Genomic DNA, 18826 nt, shown 5'->3' with positions numbered 1-18826 from the left:
CACCACAGGTGGATTACAGACAAAACTCAGCACACACACACACAAAAACCCCCACTAATATGCAAATTGTTGGCTGAATTTTGAGGAAAGAAAAAAAGTAGTTTGATAGCTCTACTTCGTTCTCCTTTTAGTGGCTCTTTTCAGTTAGTTGGTCAAACAAAAATATTTTAACCGTATGTTCATGAGATTTGCTCACATTCCATCATAAAATGGATTAAAAATGGAACGTATAGCTTGTCTCTGAAGAAACATGAAAATCTTTTTTTTTTTTCCCTTTTTGATTGACATTTTAAAAATCAGCTCTAGCTATAGACTATTGTTTGTAAACAACTGGCCAAATGTTTTAACTGAACGTAATTGACGAATATATCACTGCACCTCTAACAGTTGGAAGAAGAATTCTGGATTAGGATTCCGGATTGGATTCCTTGTTGGATTATCAGGGCAACTAAAATCGCATTAGGCTGTTTGGGTAAAAATGGTTCTCCTGGATGAGGGATGATACTCAACTAGTGTATTTAGTAAATAATCTTCAATGCATCTTTGGTTTTAGTCAATTGTTTTACTTGTTTATTATTTTTCTTGCTGAAATTAAGTAATCTCCATGAATAATTATTTGTTTTAATTGCTTATTGTGTTTAAAGTTATTGTGTCATTATAGTTATTATGCTACAGTACTTGCTATTTTATATTATTCCTCTATTGCTTTTTTTGTTGTTGTTGCTTAGCTACATTGTGAATGGGAGTCAGTAAATTGATTAACATGAATGTGGATTGCTAGATTAACAAATGTAGGTTGATTATCAATGTAGGTTGGCAGATTAACAAATATAGGCTGATAACAAATGTAGGTTGATTAACAAATGCATGCTGATAAATTGACAAAAATGTAGGTTGATAGATTACAATAAATTTAGGTTGATAGACTAACGAATGTAGATTGACAGATTAACATAAATATAGCATGATAAGTTAATATAAATGTAGGTTGATAGATTAACATGAATGTTTGACATTTTTCTGCCAAGGAACCACTTTATCTGCATTATTAACCTAGGAACTGTTATTAAAATATCTGGGATAAACCAGGAGAGGATCTTCAGATCACTATTAGCAAAATTACACACCACAGGAATTTCCTGCAGTTTTCTATGATGTCCAAAACTGATTAATATTGATACACATAATAAATGAATATGAATAATTAATGCTTTGTGTAATGCACTGCTTATTGCACAGTTTGAATAGCTTACCAACATAACATTGTTATGTTGTTATGGTAACAAAGGCCTGGATGTGTTCTACACAAGAACACTCAAATCAGGTAACAGGTGGACTGGTTGGAGTAGTCTTTATTGTTATAATTATAAAATAGTTTTTCAAATTATTCTTTCCTCATTAGCAATCCACTTCTCATTTTGTCCATGGCTCACAGCAGTTACATCATGGTGAAAGAGAAAATGCATGTTTACCCACTTATAAAAATCCAAACCTGTTCCCAAAGATTGTAGTTTAATTAAATTCCTTTCAAAAACTGCAAATGTGGTGACAGATCACGTTGGGCGATTACCCACAATGCACTCTGTTCTAAGATGGCTGGCTAACCTGCCCCTACACACCAGAGTGCCACCTGTCCGTTGTTTCACTATGCTGACCAATAAAACATGCCGGAAATAAGCCCCTAAAGCTCAGGACCTGGCACTCAACACGCCCTGTGTAAGAGCAACTTTGTTGCTTCATTTCATGCTATTTTTGTTTGTTTGAAGATTGCAAACCAACTATGATTTCTATCAAAACTCGAACACCGAAATAGAAGCTGCCACATTCAAGTGATAAGCAGTCCTATTTGTGACAGTAAACACGCATCTGTTACCTGTCTAGAGTGGGCTGACGATATACACTGCCGCAAAAACTGAACAACGCTGAGCGCATCTGCCCTGCGGTGTGCCTTTATTCCTTTGCCTGCAATGCAGCTCGGCCAATCGGCTTGCAGCGATTCCGAGCTGAAACCGGACCAACCCCATGTGTGACATGAACATGGATCTCCCTGGCTGGGACCCAGCTCACCCCTGATGTCGGACCTCACGTGTCGTGTTCGACTCGAACGGGGTTGCACGCCCAACTCGTCGCACCAGCCCACGGCTCTGCGCGCCTGGCCTTTCATCCACACTGGGAAAGGTCATTTGTGCAGTTTTACTGTTTACTGCAAACACCGCAGCAAAACACCACGGCAGAGAAACACCAAGCTGATGGAGTGATAAAGGTCAGCAGAGAAGTGTGCATGCATATGCAGAATATACACTACCAAGGAAAACACACATACACCAGAAAATAATACAAACTCCAAGAGTTTTTCCGAGAAGAATTTGGGGAGTAAAATTCTACCAGTCTTCCAGTGCCAGTGTTATCTATCCATGTCTCACACACACACACACACGCAAAGCTCAGCTTAGCTGTACCTAAGACTGCAAAAACAGGCTAGATAAGAGAAAGGTCTGACAGAGCCTTGGTAGAGAAAAAGCCAGCCTGTCACTATCAACACTCTCTCTCTCTCTCCCCGTCTCTCTCTCTCTCTCTCTCTCTCTCTCTCACACACACACACACACAAAAATATCTACACCTAAATCCACCAACACACACACACACACACACCTTCATTTAGGCCCAGCAGGGTCCTCCAGTCTCATAAGGTTCAGGTTTTCTTTAACCCTGATATGTCTGCGGTGGCGGTAGTGGCCACCATCAATTACTTACTGCCTGTTCCCTTTGATCGGCAAGCCACCACGCATCGTCCAGGCACCAGGGCTGAGATCACAAACACCACTCACCCTCCAGCTCTCAGGCAAAACTAACAAACCCAGCGACATCATAAGCATAAAGTTTACACACATCATCTCTATATATTTACCACGCTCCACACACCACAGCCGTAGAAAAATGCAGTGCTAAATATCAAAAAATGTATTTTACTCAGCATTTGGAGACGTTTAAAATGACTTGAGTGTTTTCTCGTCAACAGCTTGTTTTTACAGTTACACACTGTATACCTAGCAAGGACCTGTACAGACACAGGACTAAATCCAGGACGTATGACAATGAAACACCCTAAAACCATTTAAACCACTGTGAATGCTGAATAAAATCCTTCTCTTTTTCAGTTTAGTAGTGGGGAATGCTTTGATCACCATGGTGCTGGGCCCAGAGCCATAGATGGTTACTCCAGTCCTGACCACGCGTTCGTGTTTGTGTTTGTTCCTTCTGCACAAAGAGGAAAACAGAAGCCTCCTCTTCCAATCATGGAAGTCTTTGCAACGCCGCATTCTGAGTCTGACACACATAAAAGGACAGCGCTGGATGAACGAATCCCGCTGACGTTTTGTTAAAGGGCCTCTCGTTGCTCTGAATCCGCCTCATTAACGCTTCCACGCCGACTACCAACGACACTTCTGACATTTGTTATTATTCGTACCTGCGCTCTTTCGCCTCCTCGCTATTTGCAGACTGCGGTTCACCCGTTGGGAGCCCCACACCGCCGGTGGGCCTTCCGACTGAAATCTAACACAGACTTTTAGAACCGAGTAATCGTCTCGATTCGATAAACGAACATCTCGCGAGAAGATCTCCGCTGCGGGGCAATCCGGGGGAAATCAAAAAAAACAAACAAACAAACAAAAACCGCAATCGTCCGCACGGTGCGCGCGGGCTAGCCGGCCAGCTCCGTGGCGCAACTCTCCGCGCGAGCGTCTTAAGTCTGGCAGAGCACGCTCGCGTGTTTATGCAGGTGTCCCTAATCACCACCGATGCAAATGAAATGTCAAAACAACGCTGTCGTGTTAGCATCTAATTAGCGCCATTCCTCCCCTCCCCCGCCCACGCTCCCCGTCGGCCGCCTCGCCCTCCGTTTCGTCCCGGTTGTTTCCAGAGGGTTCCTGTTTGTAAACACGCGGCGCTCACTCAGCCAATGAGCACCTAAGACCCTGACTGACGGCTCCGTCACCGACGCCAGGGAGACGCCGCGCTTACGGTGACACTTTGACAGTGATTACGCTTTTACCGGTTTTACGTTACCAAACGACAATATTACACAGTCTCTGTCAACAAACAAGGGAAAAGATAGGAGGGGAAAAGAGAGAGAGAGAGAGAAGAAAGAGCTCCCTAGCTCCCTCGTAAGTCGTAAGAGAGCAAGAGAGAGTAGCTCTGTGGATTGAATTAGGAAATGAAAAAAAAAAAAAAAAAACGTTTTTATTGTTTATATGAACTTTTTTAAGGATTTATTGCTTCGGAAAGAACATGTACAGAAAGTGAGAGATATGCAGACAGACATGGAGAGACTGAAAGAGAGAGGAACAGGGACGATTGATAAAGAGGAGGAGGAAAACAAGCGTGTATCTCCCGACTGTTTCATAAGGATATTATAAGTTCATGGTGACAGGGTGAAAACATCTAGCCATGTCTGGAGCCTTGGATGTCTTGCTCACACACAGGCTGATGCATGAACACATGTGCGCGCCCCACAGCCCCATGCATGTGGGGGTGGGGGTCAAAGGGAGTGGCATGGAAGCATTTTTCATCCACCTTACACATACACACACACACATACTCGCTGTGTGTTAGAGAGAGAATGGGTCAAGGAGAAAGGCATAAGAACATCTCTTACCCTCCATATACAAGCACACACACACACGCACACACGCACTCCTGACAGTTCCATTACCCTCTCAACACACCCACTTCGTCCACCCATTTTTTCCATTACCAGGCCATGGATGGCGGGATCGCTGGACGACCGGAGCAAAGCAGAGAAGAGTGTCTCTGGGCATCCTCGAGCCCAGCCCAGACACACACACACACACACACACACACACACACGGAGCAGTAGTGTGGGAAGTGAACTCTGGGCAGCGTTTTTCTCTCTGAAGGCTCTCAGGTGGATGGTTAGAGTTATATAAGCTCTCTGGCCTGGTGTGCAGACAGGGCCAGACACAAGTGCACACTGAGGAAGCGATCCGACTGCAAAGAGAGACCTTGCACAGGGAGGTGGATTGGAGAAGAGAGAGAGAGAGAGAGAGAGAGAGAGAGAGCGCGCGAGACAGAGAGAAAGAGACAAAGGGAGAGCACAGGAGAAATAGACAAAGAGAGTGAGAAAGAAGAGGAGATAAGAGTGAGAGAGAGAGAGAGAGAGAGAGAGAGAGAGAGAGGGAGGGAGAAGCAAAAGGGAGCTAGAGAAAGACGAGAATAGAAAGGACGAAACAAAGAAAGGCAGAGAAGAAGGATGAAACACTTGCCGCGCCGCACACGATTCAGCGGGGCGCTGGCCGCAACTCTTCGCCGCCAACAGCTCCCCAGGGTAACAGCCGTGCCCGTGACATCACGGCGGAAGCCCAGGTCCACGCGTGTGCCGCTCAACCACGGCCCTGCAGCCTTTGGCGCGCGGTTCCTGCTTCCTGATCGCGTGTGTGCACATTGTAGCACAGCGACGGAAGGGATGAAACACGAGGAAACGCGCAGCGTCGCCGCGCTACGTTACACAGGCGTCGTTACGGCGTGGCTGTGTCATCGGCCACAGTGTAATACACAGAGTAACAATGTAGCAACAGTCTGATACTGTGTGTACCAATGCTCCGTTTTCGATTACATGACAACAGAGAAACAGGGCAGTGTTGCGCACTGTTACTCGGTATTTTATATTGTAATTTGTGGTAGTTACACGTGTAATGCAACCCATAATGATATTCCAATTTAACTGCACTACCTCGATGAATTTGAGTTTGTTCCTATAGAAAGAGAGGAGGAGAAAACCATTACAACTACATACCAGGCTCTCACTGGGAATGTGTGTCTGAATGTGTGTCTGAGCATCTCAGGCTTGGTGTGAGTAAGGGACTAGGAGGAAGGGTTTGGCTGAACACAGCAATGCAGGCTAGCACAGCACACAGACCCCACCCTGTAGTTCCACAAGCCCAGCCCAGCGCAGCCCATAGACCCCGCCTCTAATTCCACAAGCACAGCCCAGTAGAGCACAGTGAGAGGGGAGAGAGAGAGAGTGGGGGGGGGGAGCTAGAGAACAGAACGAGAGAAAAGGACACCAGCTCCACATGCAAACCATAAAGCCATACAAGGAGATGAGGAGAGTCAAAGATGGATGGCAAGGGAGAGAGAGAGAGAGAGAGAGAGAGAGAGAGAGAGAGAGAGAGAGAGAGAGAGAGAGAAATGTTGAGACAGAAACAGAAAAACAGAAGAAAGAGACAAAGAAAGAAAGAGGTGTGAACGTGAGTCCAGTTTCATCAAACCACCTGTGATCTGCTGCCACCTACTGGCCATCAGAGGAGACAGATAACGTGGACGCACACACATTCTCTCTGTCTCTCTCACACACACACACACAGCAAAATTGAAACATGTCCCAGATGAGCGCCAAAACGTTCAATCTTTCAACCGTTCAATAAACCAGTTTTAAAAACGGTTCATGTGAAGGCTCAGTGACCACCCCTTCATCCCGCCTGCGACCCACGACCGTGTCAACCGAACCTTCTTCATCGGCAACATCGAACAATAACGTAGCGTTTTAAGTCAGGACACATCTACATAATAACTGGACATTCAAAGCACTAACAAATATGCTAATGGAATATTCTAGAATACAGTGTTACATGGAGAATGCCCTTAAGTGGTCCAGTGATGAATTACGAGGGAACCATGAAAAACCATTGACAATCTGACTCCAACCCTTTGCATTCAGGGCTCAACATCTTATAATATCAACCAAGCCATGAGAGACTGTGCAGTGAGAGCTTACCTGGACTCAGATGATGACAGACACCACCCATCAAAAAAGATTTGAAAAGGCACCAAACGAACGCGGCCGGTCACGCCATCACGACTCTGATTTATTGATTCACTGGAAGAAATGTGCTGGCCTGTCTCCATTTCTGCTTGGTTTGGGTTGGACTAAGCATTTTAATACCCACAACCCACCGAGCCAAGAAGGACATTTCAGCAAACATGAATAGGCACAAATGTTGGGATGGTGTGCTGTACCCGTGTGGGTTTGATGCAGAGCCTCTAAAGTCTAACCCTCCTGTGGGAAAGCTAGCTTCCTGTTCAGTCTCAGCCTACACCCAACACTTCCAGGTAAGCTGGTTAACACCCACATAGCTTTTTATTTGGGTTTAACTGGCAGGTCTGTTAGGAAGACTGATGTTGACTTCTGTTGTAGAATCTTCTGCCCCATTCCCACAGATGTTGACTTATGTTCTAGAATCTTCTGCACTATCTTAGGTACATTTGGCTTGTCAGTTCAATTACTGGAACATGTTAAAGCAAACCAAGACCTTTAGTGTGTCAGTGTTTGCTACAAACCAGGGAATTTTCCAAAGCACAATGTTTTAACATTCACAATGTCAAGTATTATTCCAGCTGAGAAGTGTATCACGCCCGTATCCTTAAGAGTATAATTTTCCAGGCATTCTTCAGAGAAGGTCTTGTTAGTATGCAAGTGGAGACAACACAAGTGTCTGTCACAGTTACAGCAGTGTGCTCTACAGTAAGGAAAGCCAGGATCCAGGGAGAAAGCCCATCTTTTTCTAGAAGCATTAAGGAAAAAGAAAAAGCAGGACACTAAATCTCACCCAGTGAGTGTTAGAACTTCACTGAGGCTGTAGGACAAAAGAAAGACTCCTTCATCCAGAGTGATGCTTTGCTTACAGCAAAGGGTGTTTCGCCCGACACTGCTCTGAATCCTTTCTGCTCCTGCATTAACTTAAACATTCAAGTGGAAACTGAATTTAGCAGAGATCTCGCAAGCCAGGGAGCATAGAAGGGAGTGTGGGTAAGACTGAGAGTGTGCGTAAGACTGTGAGAGTGTGGGTAAAACAGAGAGTGTGGGTAAGAGAGTGTGGGTAAAACAGAGAGTGTGGGTAAGAGAGTGTGGGTAAAACAGAGAGTGTGGGTAAGAGAGTGTGGGTAAAACAGAGAGTGTGGGTAAGAGAGTGTGGGTAAAACAGAGAGTGTGGGTAAGAGAGTGTGGGTAAAACAGAGAGTGTGGGTAAGAGAGTGTGGGTAAAACAGAGAGTGTGCGTAAGACAGAGTGCGTAAGACAGAGTGCGTAAGACAGAGTGCGTAAGACAGAGTGCGTAAGACAGAGTGTGTAAGACAGAGTGTGTAAGACAGAGTGTGCGCAAGACTGTGAGAATGTGTGTAAGAGAGTGTGCGCAAGACTGTGAGAGTGTGCGCAAGACTGTGAGAGTGTGCGTAAGACTGTGATACATGGTTTGTAAGAATGAATGGGGGGGGGGGGACAGAAAACCAACATAAAATGAGTATTAAGCCTTAATTACTCTCTAATGGCTTTTGCTCATGTTGTTTGTCTTTCAATGAGGGAGTGGAGCCCACAACAGCCCACCACACAAACAGAACAGCAAAGTCACCACAAGGTTGCAACTTAGAGAGAGAGATCTCCATAGCTTCTCTCTCTCTCTCTCTCTCTCTCTCTCTCTCTCTCTCTCTCTCTCTCTCCCTCTCTCTTTCTCTCTGTATCTCTTCCTCTCTCTCTCTCTCTCCCTCTCTCTCTCTCATTGTTTATTGCCATGAATTGTAATTAACAACTACTGCGAAAGCAATTAACATTATAAACGATTTAAAAAATGAGCTGAGAATGAGAATAACAACAAAAAGAAAATGATACATAATATATCTTATATACGGTTTACCTTGTTCAATGCAATCAAACCGAATGGCATAAATTTCTTTGAAGTTCCTTTCTCATATGATGGTGGATGGATGCACACTGCAGCGCTGGACTAACGCTATACTACACTGTCATTTCATCTCTTAAAATTATTTAAGGGTATTAGTATTAATAATGATTACATATCGAAACCTTGGGCCGGTTGGCGCTTGTTGAAATTGTTACATTATTTTTAGTGAGACAGCTTTCGCCACCCGAATGCCAGTCTCGAATATAAACTTGAATAACTTGAATAAACTTGTCCGATCGCGCGAATCTGATCTGGTATCTAGCTACAGTAGGCCATAAAGAACTAGGCGTTCAGCAACGCTTACAAAAACAAGGCCTACTTTTTTCTACGAGATAACATGAGGAAAAAAATAGCTTAAGTCGCGGTATTTTTTTCCATTCTCCACGCGTATAACGCGCCTGCTGTGTTAACAGTTCAGCATTTTTCGACTTTCCCATATGTAGATACCGCCGTTATCTCACGCGCGCCGCTTCTCGTTACGGTCGTTAACGTCGTTGCTTATGTAAATTGCTCGTTAACCACAATCACTGGCGACCAGCGTAAAGCGCAAAGCTTGATCATCGTTTGTTTTGATTACGGCTAAGTGCACATTTCCATAGTCATGCATATTCAAATGTTCCGTGGCTCAAAAAAAAAAAAAAAAAAAAAAAAAAAAAAAAAAAAAAAAAAAAAACTTCATTAGAATTCATTGCCATTCCACTCTTTGTTCTTGTTGCTTGACAAAAGTCATTATTTGAATGTTATTTAGGGTATTAGCGTTTTCGTTATATAAAGGATTATGTCGCCGAGAAAGCGCAGGTGAACCGCTAGCTAAACCATTCTTTAAGGAGCATTAGTCATATTGCTGTCGGGCCTGCAGTAATGGAAAATCTAAATAGTTTTACATCAAAACAATGGTGAAGCGCGCGCCCGCACACCCACACGGCGCCGCGTGCAGACGCGTGCACCGTGGTGGCGGTGGTGAAGGAACTTGAAGCCTGATCAGCACTGTGCCAGTTACATCCTCTGCCCAAGCGAAGCTGGTCTCGGGTCAGTGTCAGACCCCTAGTGCTCCCGAAGCGCTGACAGAAGCCATTTTCTTTACACGGGTACTTTTTTAGAGGGTTTTTTTTTGGTGTGTGAGACAGTTGAAAGTGGAACAGATGGCCTCATGCGCTCTCGCTCTCTCCCTCTCTCGCTCGCTCTTCTCTCTAACCCTCTGTCACACCCAAAAATTCTCTCTTACACCAGCACACACGCACTCCCGGCAGTAAGGGAAACCATTTGTCTAAACTGCACTTGTCACACTCTAAATCCAAAAAGGAGGTACCACGTAGCTCAACTGCACACACTGGCAGAACGTTAATGAAGACATCCAGTCAGACCTCCAGAACCCGGTCTCCCTTCCCGGCACAGCAGACCGACTCCAGGTCCGTTCACACCTGCAAGACGTCACTCACCTCACCCTCCCGCTGTCCACGGTGGATCACACCAGCTCTGCCTTCCTCCACTTGAACCCTGCGATGCACACACACACACACACATGTACTTCAATTCGGTCCATTAACACACACCCTAACCCTACAGAAAATCTGAAGCTAATGTGTTCGAAATGCGTCAGTCGTGTGTCTGGGTGTCTAAAATCATTGGATGTGACTTCCCATCAAAGAAATCCATTTATATCAAGTACATCAAATAAAAAAGGCGGGGGGGGGGTTTGGTCTGAGACACCTCCTGCACCCAGCACACCACACATTTGAGCCCCTAACCATCTGGCGGATGACGCAGACTATTAAAGATCAAAACCAGCTGCTTCTCCAGAGCTCAAGTCTTAATAACAGGGTTATAGGGCACAAGACCGGGACTGACGCGCACCAACCTCTCGTATTTGCACGCGTCAGACGATCCCGCGCGACTGTCCACACACGTTCGGTCATACAAGAATAGATTTCTCGATACGTTATATCTAATGTTTACTTCTCTTTTTTTGTTGTTGTTTTTGTTGTTTTCCTTCTTCAGCCACTGTCCCATGCTGCTGTACTGAACGCAAAGTGGCTCTGGGGAATGTTACATCAGTACCCAACAGCCAATCAGGGTGCAGTGTAGGAGGCCGGGGTGGCGATAAAAGGTACGAGCGGTTGAAAGGGGGCGGGGTGGAGGTGGATTAGCGCGTGAGCGTGAAAGTGCCACTCATGGCCACATGCTTTCAAATCAAGTTCTAGAATGCCGCAGGTAGGTTCTAGAACCAGACGCCACTGCCTGAGAATTCTTGAAACGTGAGCGAAAAACCAACACGGCCCAAAAGAAGATTTATGTAGGTCAGCTGGCCACAACTGAAAAAGGGGTTTTGCTCCTTAATCTAAAGAGACAGCCAACACCTTTTCCGACACAGACCCTATTAGACCTTCTGGCATCCAGAATGTGGTGTGGAGATTGCTCGGAAATCTAACTGACACAGAGAGAGGGAGAGAAAGAGAGAGAAAAGGAGAAAGGGAGCGAGGGAACAAGATTACCATAATAATCAGGCTGGCTGTCTTTTCCCCCCCCTTTTCAAAACCCAAATTAAAGTTTTGTATCCTGCACTCTCCCTTAACCCTGGAGGACATTGTACAACGTTACACAAATGCGATACGCAGAGAAATGTAATTACAATAGATCATCATTTCCGTTGGGACAATTGCTATTGTAATGAAATGGGTGAATAAATAGTGTAATATTTTTCAAATGGTATGACATTTACGAAGGGCTACCAAAGAATTCAGCTCTAAACACAGAGGTGCACCTTCAGAATCTATTCAACACTAACTGAGCAATTATTCCTGCTGGAACAAAGGAACAAACCCACAAACTCAAAACGTTTAAAGTCCTAAGTATATCCTTTTGTCTATCCCAAGTATAAAAACAAAATTCAAGATAAAGGTTGAGGCAGAGTTTTTCTTGAAAACTTCCCAACTTCAAAACTAGTTAAATATTTTAGCTTGAAAGATGTGGGCTTTAAAAAAAAAAAGAGGAGAGAGAGAGAGAGACACAGGTGGTTAGAAAGAAGAGAAAGAAAGATGGTATGGGCTTCTCAGAGCAGCATGCTGTCCACAAGAGCCCATTAGATACCAGCGGTTTCCCAGGATGCTACTGAGGTTTTACTTTGCCACCTGCCCATCTGCCCACCTCTCTCTCTCTCTCTCTCATCAAATCAAATGAGCTTTACTGCCATGACATCATAAATTGCCCATGTTGCCAAAGCAATACAGTATATGGAGATTATTTATATACAAATAGAAAATTAATAAATAAAATCAAATAAACATAACAGCAACAAAGATTGTAGAACATTAGATATTTTCACTGTCTGAACCAAAGGGAATACAATGAAGTCAACGATAACAAACATTAGATTAGAGGCTTGTGAATGCATCTTTTATAGTGTTTTCTCTGATTTTATGGTAGTTTTGTATAAACTTTCCTGCTAAATCTACAGTTTCTGCGTTTTCCCCCAGTAACATTTTCCGTTTTTCTGCATCGGGCAGTGTGAGGAAGGTGGGGATGTTAGTAGTTCTGTATAGAAAGGCTTCTCTGATGGTTTTTGGACGTGAAAAAGCGAAGTGCCGCCGAGTTTCAGTTTCTCCTGACAGACAGAGGGGTGCAGATCCTGTCCTCTCTGGACAGCAGGCTTTGTCTCTGCCTTCCTGTTCCTGTGGCCAGTTTACGGTCACTCGCTCCGGATTTACACAGGGTTCGCCTTTGTTTGTCTTCTTCAAATCTGATGAGATAATCTGCTGATCTGCATTCACGATCAAGTATTTCATGAAATTTTGGTTTGTTCTGACGCGCAATTTCATTTTTCCAATACAGGACATAAAGCACTTTGTTGTTGTCTTCAGTTCCTTTCAGTGTGGAGGGTCGAGTTGGACTATTTTCTAGGTTTTTCTTATTGGCCAGTAGGTGTAGTGGGTCATTTGAATTTCGTTTATTGCTGATAAAGGCTTTGTGGGGAAGGGAGCCTGGGTCGAGGTGGTACCGGAATTTGCAACATCTTTTCTCATCTTTTATCCAGGAGGAGTGGGGACCTGCCCAGGTCAGCTCTGCTGGCCAGGTTCCACACATTCCTGTTTACCCACAGGATCTCTCTGCAGAATTCAAGATGCAGTAAAACTGTGGGTGTTTGGTCCCAAATTTCATAGTTTTCCATTTGCTCTAGTGCCCAGATTTCTGCTGTTTAAGTCTCTCTCTGTCTCTACATTATCAATTTAAACGAGCTTTACTGGCATGACAGAATCATATTGTATTGCCAAAGTATTTAGATAAACAGAAGTAACGAACACAAACAGCAACATACACAAACACAGATGACAGAGCAGGGAATAGCAGTATACTGTGCAGTGTATACAGTGTATACTCTTATGTGTACACATATACTGTATATGCAGACATATGCAATATGTTTTACACAGCACATAAAATGTACTGTGGAGATCAATATGAACTAATATAATGTGGCACAGCAGTGATGACTCGCCCCTTCCCTCTGTCTGTCTCTGTCTGTCTGTCTGTCTGTCTGTCTGTCTGTCTGTCTGTCTGTCTGTGTGCGAGTGTGTGAGTGACAAGCATATTTTACAGCGAGTGTTGCAGACACTCTGTTCCCTCCCAGTAAGATCTCCGCTGTGTTTTAAATTCTGGGTGAAGTGTCTGAAATCTGGGGTAGAATGTGTCTTGTAGCGGTGTGTGGTGGCTACAGGTGGTGAGAGCATGTAGCTCCGTCTCCCCTGCAGCTGTACAGCGGTGGGCACAGAGGTGCGTCTGTGTCTGCCTGCCTCTACCGCCAGACTGTGGTTACTCAGTCTGTACCTGTTCACAGTTCCTCTCTTTGTTATTAATCAGTGCGCTCAGTGCTCAGACACTGTGCATCTCTCTCTCTCCCTCTCTCTCTCTCTCTCTCCCTCTCTGCATTCCTCATCTCATTTCCTTCTCTAGACTCTCTCTGTCTCTCACTGTCTGCCCCCTCGCTAAATGCATGCTGTTCGCTTGAACGCTATCGATTCCCTGTGTGGAGGGAAGAGTTCACTGGCCACCTGGTTTTGCAAGCCTGGAGGAAATTTAAATATCTCTGTAGAAAGCAGAATCTTGCCTGGATAAACAAAACTTGCACGACAGTGACAACGAACACTGCCCACTGCAGCAAAGTCCATCTCACACACACACACACACACACACACACACACACACACACACACACACACACACACAGAGATACACAATCACTTACACACTAACATACACTCACACACAGACACACACACAAGCACCAATTTTAGAATTGCCATGCGAGCCATGAATTCTAGGATGCAAAAAGGCTGATAAATTATCTTTTGACCATGGAGAGGAAGATGAATGGCAGAGCTTTGAGAAGCGATACGAGATCTCCCTCTTTAACCAACCGAGACTGGCGAAGAAGCTAAAGGTGGGTGGACTCTTCTCACTCGAGTCTCATTGAGAGCGCATGATTCATGAATCAGCCTTGCACACTGCCGCCTACCGGCCCTGGCTGGGGGGTGGGGGGTGGGCGGAGGGGGTAGAAGTGGCCCTGGATACCTCCGCCTGCCCTCCGAGCCGCAGTCCCCTGTCAACGGGGCGGGTGGCGTCTGATAAATTAGCACAGCACGACGCCGGGCGCGGATCGATACACCACGAATGACAGATAATAAGAGCGGCTCCTGCATATGTTTCTGTCAATATGGAAAGCCAAATGCTCCAGAGACTAGACTGAGTAAATCTAGTGAATCAATTTTGCACAGAGAGAGAGAGAGAAGGAGAGAGGTAGAAGGAAAGAACCAGGGTAAAGGGGAAGAGGGAGAGAGAGAGAGAGGAAGAGTGAGAACGAGAGAGAGAGAGGGAGCGAGCTCTAGAGTTTACAGCATGGGTGGGGTCAGTTTTAGCTTTCTGGTTATGCTGTAGAATAGTGAGGATGAGCACTGGAACAGTGAACACTGGTGTTCATTTACCTGTCACCATGGGACGGAACGCCATGCCTTTGTTCGTCTGCGAGACCTAACCACAGATGGGGAAATAAAGAGAGCGTGAGAACAGTGCAATTTCATTTTAATGGGATGCAAACGCAGCAGCAAAATAAACATAAGAGCATCACAACAAGTCTGTTTAGGATATTTTAAAGGCTCAAGAGCTTTAAATGATCATAATGATCCAAACCCAAGTTCTCAGGTGGTTTCAAAATCTTCTCTGCCCTTCAAAGGCAGTCCTCTCCATTAACATCATGCAAATTATAGGCTGCTAATTACACTATGCTAATTGGCGGCCAGTACCTTTTCTGTCTCATTAGCCGTGTTAGCTTGTTGGTTGTGCCGTTTTGATAATAGCAACGAGAGCTGAAAGATTCGAGCGGTATGCACGAGGGGGTTCTCTATGAAAAGGCAATCAGGCACAGACAGCGAGCACGACAGAAAGAGGGAGGGAGGGAGAGAGAGAGAGAGAGAGAGAGAGAGAGAGAGAGAGAGTGTGTGCACAAGATGCCAAATTCCAATCTGCAATCAGAGGCCTTTGTACTGTCAGCAAATCCTGATGACGCTCACTCTGCACCAAAAAATAAATAAATAAAATCGGAAATAAAAGCCCTCTTCTCCTTCTGCTCCCTGCCTCACAGCTCGACTCTGCCAGACAAGAGCAGATGCTGGGAGAATGATGCCTGATTGGGCCACTGGGGTCTTTAGGACTGTGGGGAGGGCACCCACGATGAAAGAAAAGTCCATGTGACCATCTACCAACCACAGGGGCCATAACGACCATCTACCAACCCCAGGGACCTACCTACCATCTACCAACCACAGGGGCCATAACGACCATCTACCAACCCCAGGGACCTACCTACCATCTACCAACCACAGGGGCCATAACGACCATCTACCAACCCCAGGGACCTACCTACCATCTACCAACCACAGGGGCCATAACGACCATCTACCAACCCCAGGGACCTACCTACCATCTACCAACCACAGGGGCCATAACGACCATCTACCAACCCCAGGGACCTACCTACCATCTACCAACCACAGGGGCCATAACGACCATCTACCAATCCCAGGGGCCTAAGAACTATCTACCAACCACAGGGGCCATAACGACCATCTACCAATCCCAGGGGCCTAAGAACTATCTACCAACCCCAGGGCCTCCAGCCTGCCATGCTGTCAGTTAGGAAGGGCATGACCATGGAATAAGAAGAGGGAGTCAGCCTTGGGTAGGATTCAAGGCTGCCAGACTGAAAACTACAGTCGAGGGTGCCAAGATGTGGATGGGATTTGTTGTTTTGTTTTGAGCTCATTTGATCATCTGTGTCTGTGTGTGCACGTTTGTGTGTGCACACAAACAAAGTCCAGTTCCCCTTTCATCTCCAGCACAGAACAAGTCAACTGCACCTGTATGAAATCAAATGACAATGCACTTCCCATCAGAGAAATATCAGAGGAACCATGTGGGCTCTAGACAGAGGTACAGCTCATCCTAGGGTCACCCTAAACTCACTCTAGGTCTGACTCTACTCTCCTGATCTCAGGGAAGCCTCTTCCACTTCTCATGACCTCCATAAAAACAACCAAACATCCAGTGTCTGAAACAAAGCCTTGATAACGTATCACGCATCTAAAAAATTTGTGATGTAAAAAAAGTCCAAGATCGATATTTTTGGATTTATTTCCACCTTTAACGTGACCTATAATCTGAAAACTGTGCAATTAAATCTGAAAACTGAAATCACCAAGGGGAAAAAATTCAAAATAAAAGTCTAAAATAATATGGTTGCATAAGTGTGAAACTGGGGATGTGGCTGTATTCAGTTCACCAATCAGATTCAAGCTCATGTTAAATAGTACACATGCATCATCAATTAAAGGGATTCTGTACAGCTGTTCTAGTAGGAATTTCCAGACATTTTCATCGTTGTATCTCACTCCTAAAGCCATGGTCCACAAAGTATGAAGTACCAAAGGGACCTCATTGTTGAAAGCTATCAGTCAGGAGAAGGGCATTAGATATACCAAAACACAGTGAAGACAGTCAGTCATCAACAAGTGGATAAAATATAGAACAACAGTGACTTTACCAAGAACTGGACATCCCTCCAAAATAGAGGAGCGCAAGATGAAAACTGGTCCAGGAGGCTGCCATGAAGCCTACAGCAAGATCAGAGGAGCTGCAGTAAAAGTCCTGTGACAACAATCTCCTGTATTGGTCGTATGTCTGTGCTGTGAGGTAGGGTGGCAAGATGGAAGCGTTTTCTTACAAAGAAATGCATCCAAGCCTGGCTGCAATCACTTATGGCAAGTCTGGCAAAGCATGTGGGAAAATGTGTTATGGTCTGATGAGACCAGCGTTGAACTTTTTTGCCTTAATTCCAAAAGATACGTTTGGCACAAAAACAACACGGCCCATCACAAAAAGGACACCACGCCCACAGTGAAGGACACCACGCCCACAGTGAAGGACACCACGCCCACAGTGGTGGTGGCAGCAGTATTTGCTGGAGCCGTTTTCCTTAGCCGGATCTGGGGCTTTAGTCAAGCCGTAGGGAACCACGAACACGTCCAAATATCAGTCAGTTCTGGCAGAAAGCCTTCAGGTTTTGGAACAGTCCTGCCTGATCCTGGACCCGAACCCGTGTGGAGATCTGTGGGGTGACCTGAAAAGTATATCGCAATCCCGTTCTCCCGCTTCAGCCTCGTGGATCTATGCACAGGGGATCACGATGACAATCTGACAGATCTGTGCACGGGAGATGCCCTCGCAGCCTGACAGGTCTGGAGCGATTTTACAAGGACGAGTGGGCAAAGATTGCCACGTCAAGATGTGCCACACTCGTAGACTCCTACCCAAAAAGACTGAATTCTGTCACAGAATCAAAAGGTGCTTCTACCAAGAATTAGTTTAAGGTTGTGAATATTTATGCAATGTTATTCTAAGTATTTTATTTGTATTTTTCCCCTTTAAAAGATTTCAGTTTGCTTTTTAATTGAATTGTATAAATTATAGGTCAAATTAATGTCCTGAAATTATTAATCTTGGTCTCATTTCTATACATAAAAAAAAACCTGCCATTTTAATATGGGTGTGTAGCCTTTTTCTATCCGCTGTATCCACAGCCCCATGCAGAAAAAGCTCTGGCTCATACTTGTATCTGGTACTCATCTGAAATGCAACGGCAGGCACGTCCTGGTCAGGGCCGCGTGGAACCCTTCCGTGACTCTGGTCTATGAAAGATTTAGTTCTCGCTATACAAAACCATGCAACATAAACACAATGGCAGCATAATGAGTAGGCCAGTAAGAAGCAATAACAAAGTGTGCATGTAATAATGTCTGACACAAAAGGAAAACAAACACACAGATTAGGCACACACGGGCTGAACGTGACTACAGCCAGGCAAATGATTGCTAAGAATGACCGTCTGACAAGTTCCTAGATCGTTTGGGAGTTCAGGCTTGTTTCTCTTGCTGCTGGTATCATTTGCGGAAACTTCCTAGCAGATGCCATCGTGTAATAGAGTTTGCTGGCTTATCTGATGAAATGCTAAATAAAAAAAATACAACCTAATATTAAGTGAACCTGATGTATTAGCAGGGTCTCCATCTTGCAAGATGGCATGAATACTGAAGGGAGTCAAAATCGAGATTCAAACTTCTTTTTTTTTTTTTTTGTAACCCAGTGATGCAAGGCACCATGTGCTCGTCAGATCCTAGGCTGGAGACTATATACTCAGGATACCGGATACTGGATCTGCATCGATGTAAACATGCCGTGTAGGCGCTGCAGCAGAACACTGCTAGCAGGTCATTAGCATGTGATTAGCATGTCAGTTTGCTGACTGCTGTGGTAGTTATAGGCTCTGACTTGGAGGGAGAGAGATGGAGACAGTGAAAGGCATAGCAGCAGGAGTAGCACGACATAGCAGCAGGAGGTGCGGAGGAGTAGCGCACGCGAACACCCACTGGACTGGGGTACATTGCCATGGCATGGGCACACGTGCAAGGTAAGGCTCCCTTCATTGCAAAGGGCTTCCTGTAGAAGAGAATGTCTCAAACTTTCAA

At 45.1% G+C, this 18826-nt stretch overlaps 1 protein-coding gene across 5 annotated transcripts in view; it reads right to left on the bottom strand.

The window, feature by feature from the left end:
• The window catches only part of LOC113585882 (glucosidase 2 subunit beta-like), a 91461-nt gene that overhangs the window by 59969 nt on the left and 12666 nt on the right, over positions 1-18826 (bottom strand). For all 5 annotated transcript variants that reach the window (XM_035530072.1, XM_035530074.1, XM_035530075.1 and 2 more), the window contains 2 exons: positions 14732-14777; positions 10196-10253 (listed from right to left, as the gene is read on the bottom strand). In XM_035530072.1, coding sequence (XP_035385965.1) covers positions 10196-10253; positions 14732-14777 — 104 coding nt within the window. The remainder of the gene's footprint in view (positions 1-10195; positions 10254-14731; positions 14778-18826) is intronic.

This window comes from Electrophorus electricus, chromosome 9, assembly GCF_013358815.1.
Source record: "Electrophorus electricus isolate fEleEle1 chromosome 9, fEleEle1.pri, whole genome shotgun sequence".
Lineage (NCBI taxonomy): Eukaryota > Metazoa > Chordata > Actinopteri > Gymnotiformes > Gymnotidae > Electrophorus > Electrophorus electricus.
Note: the sequence above shows the minus strand (reverse complement) of the source record. Positions and strands in the feature narration are given on the sequence as shown.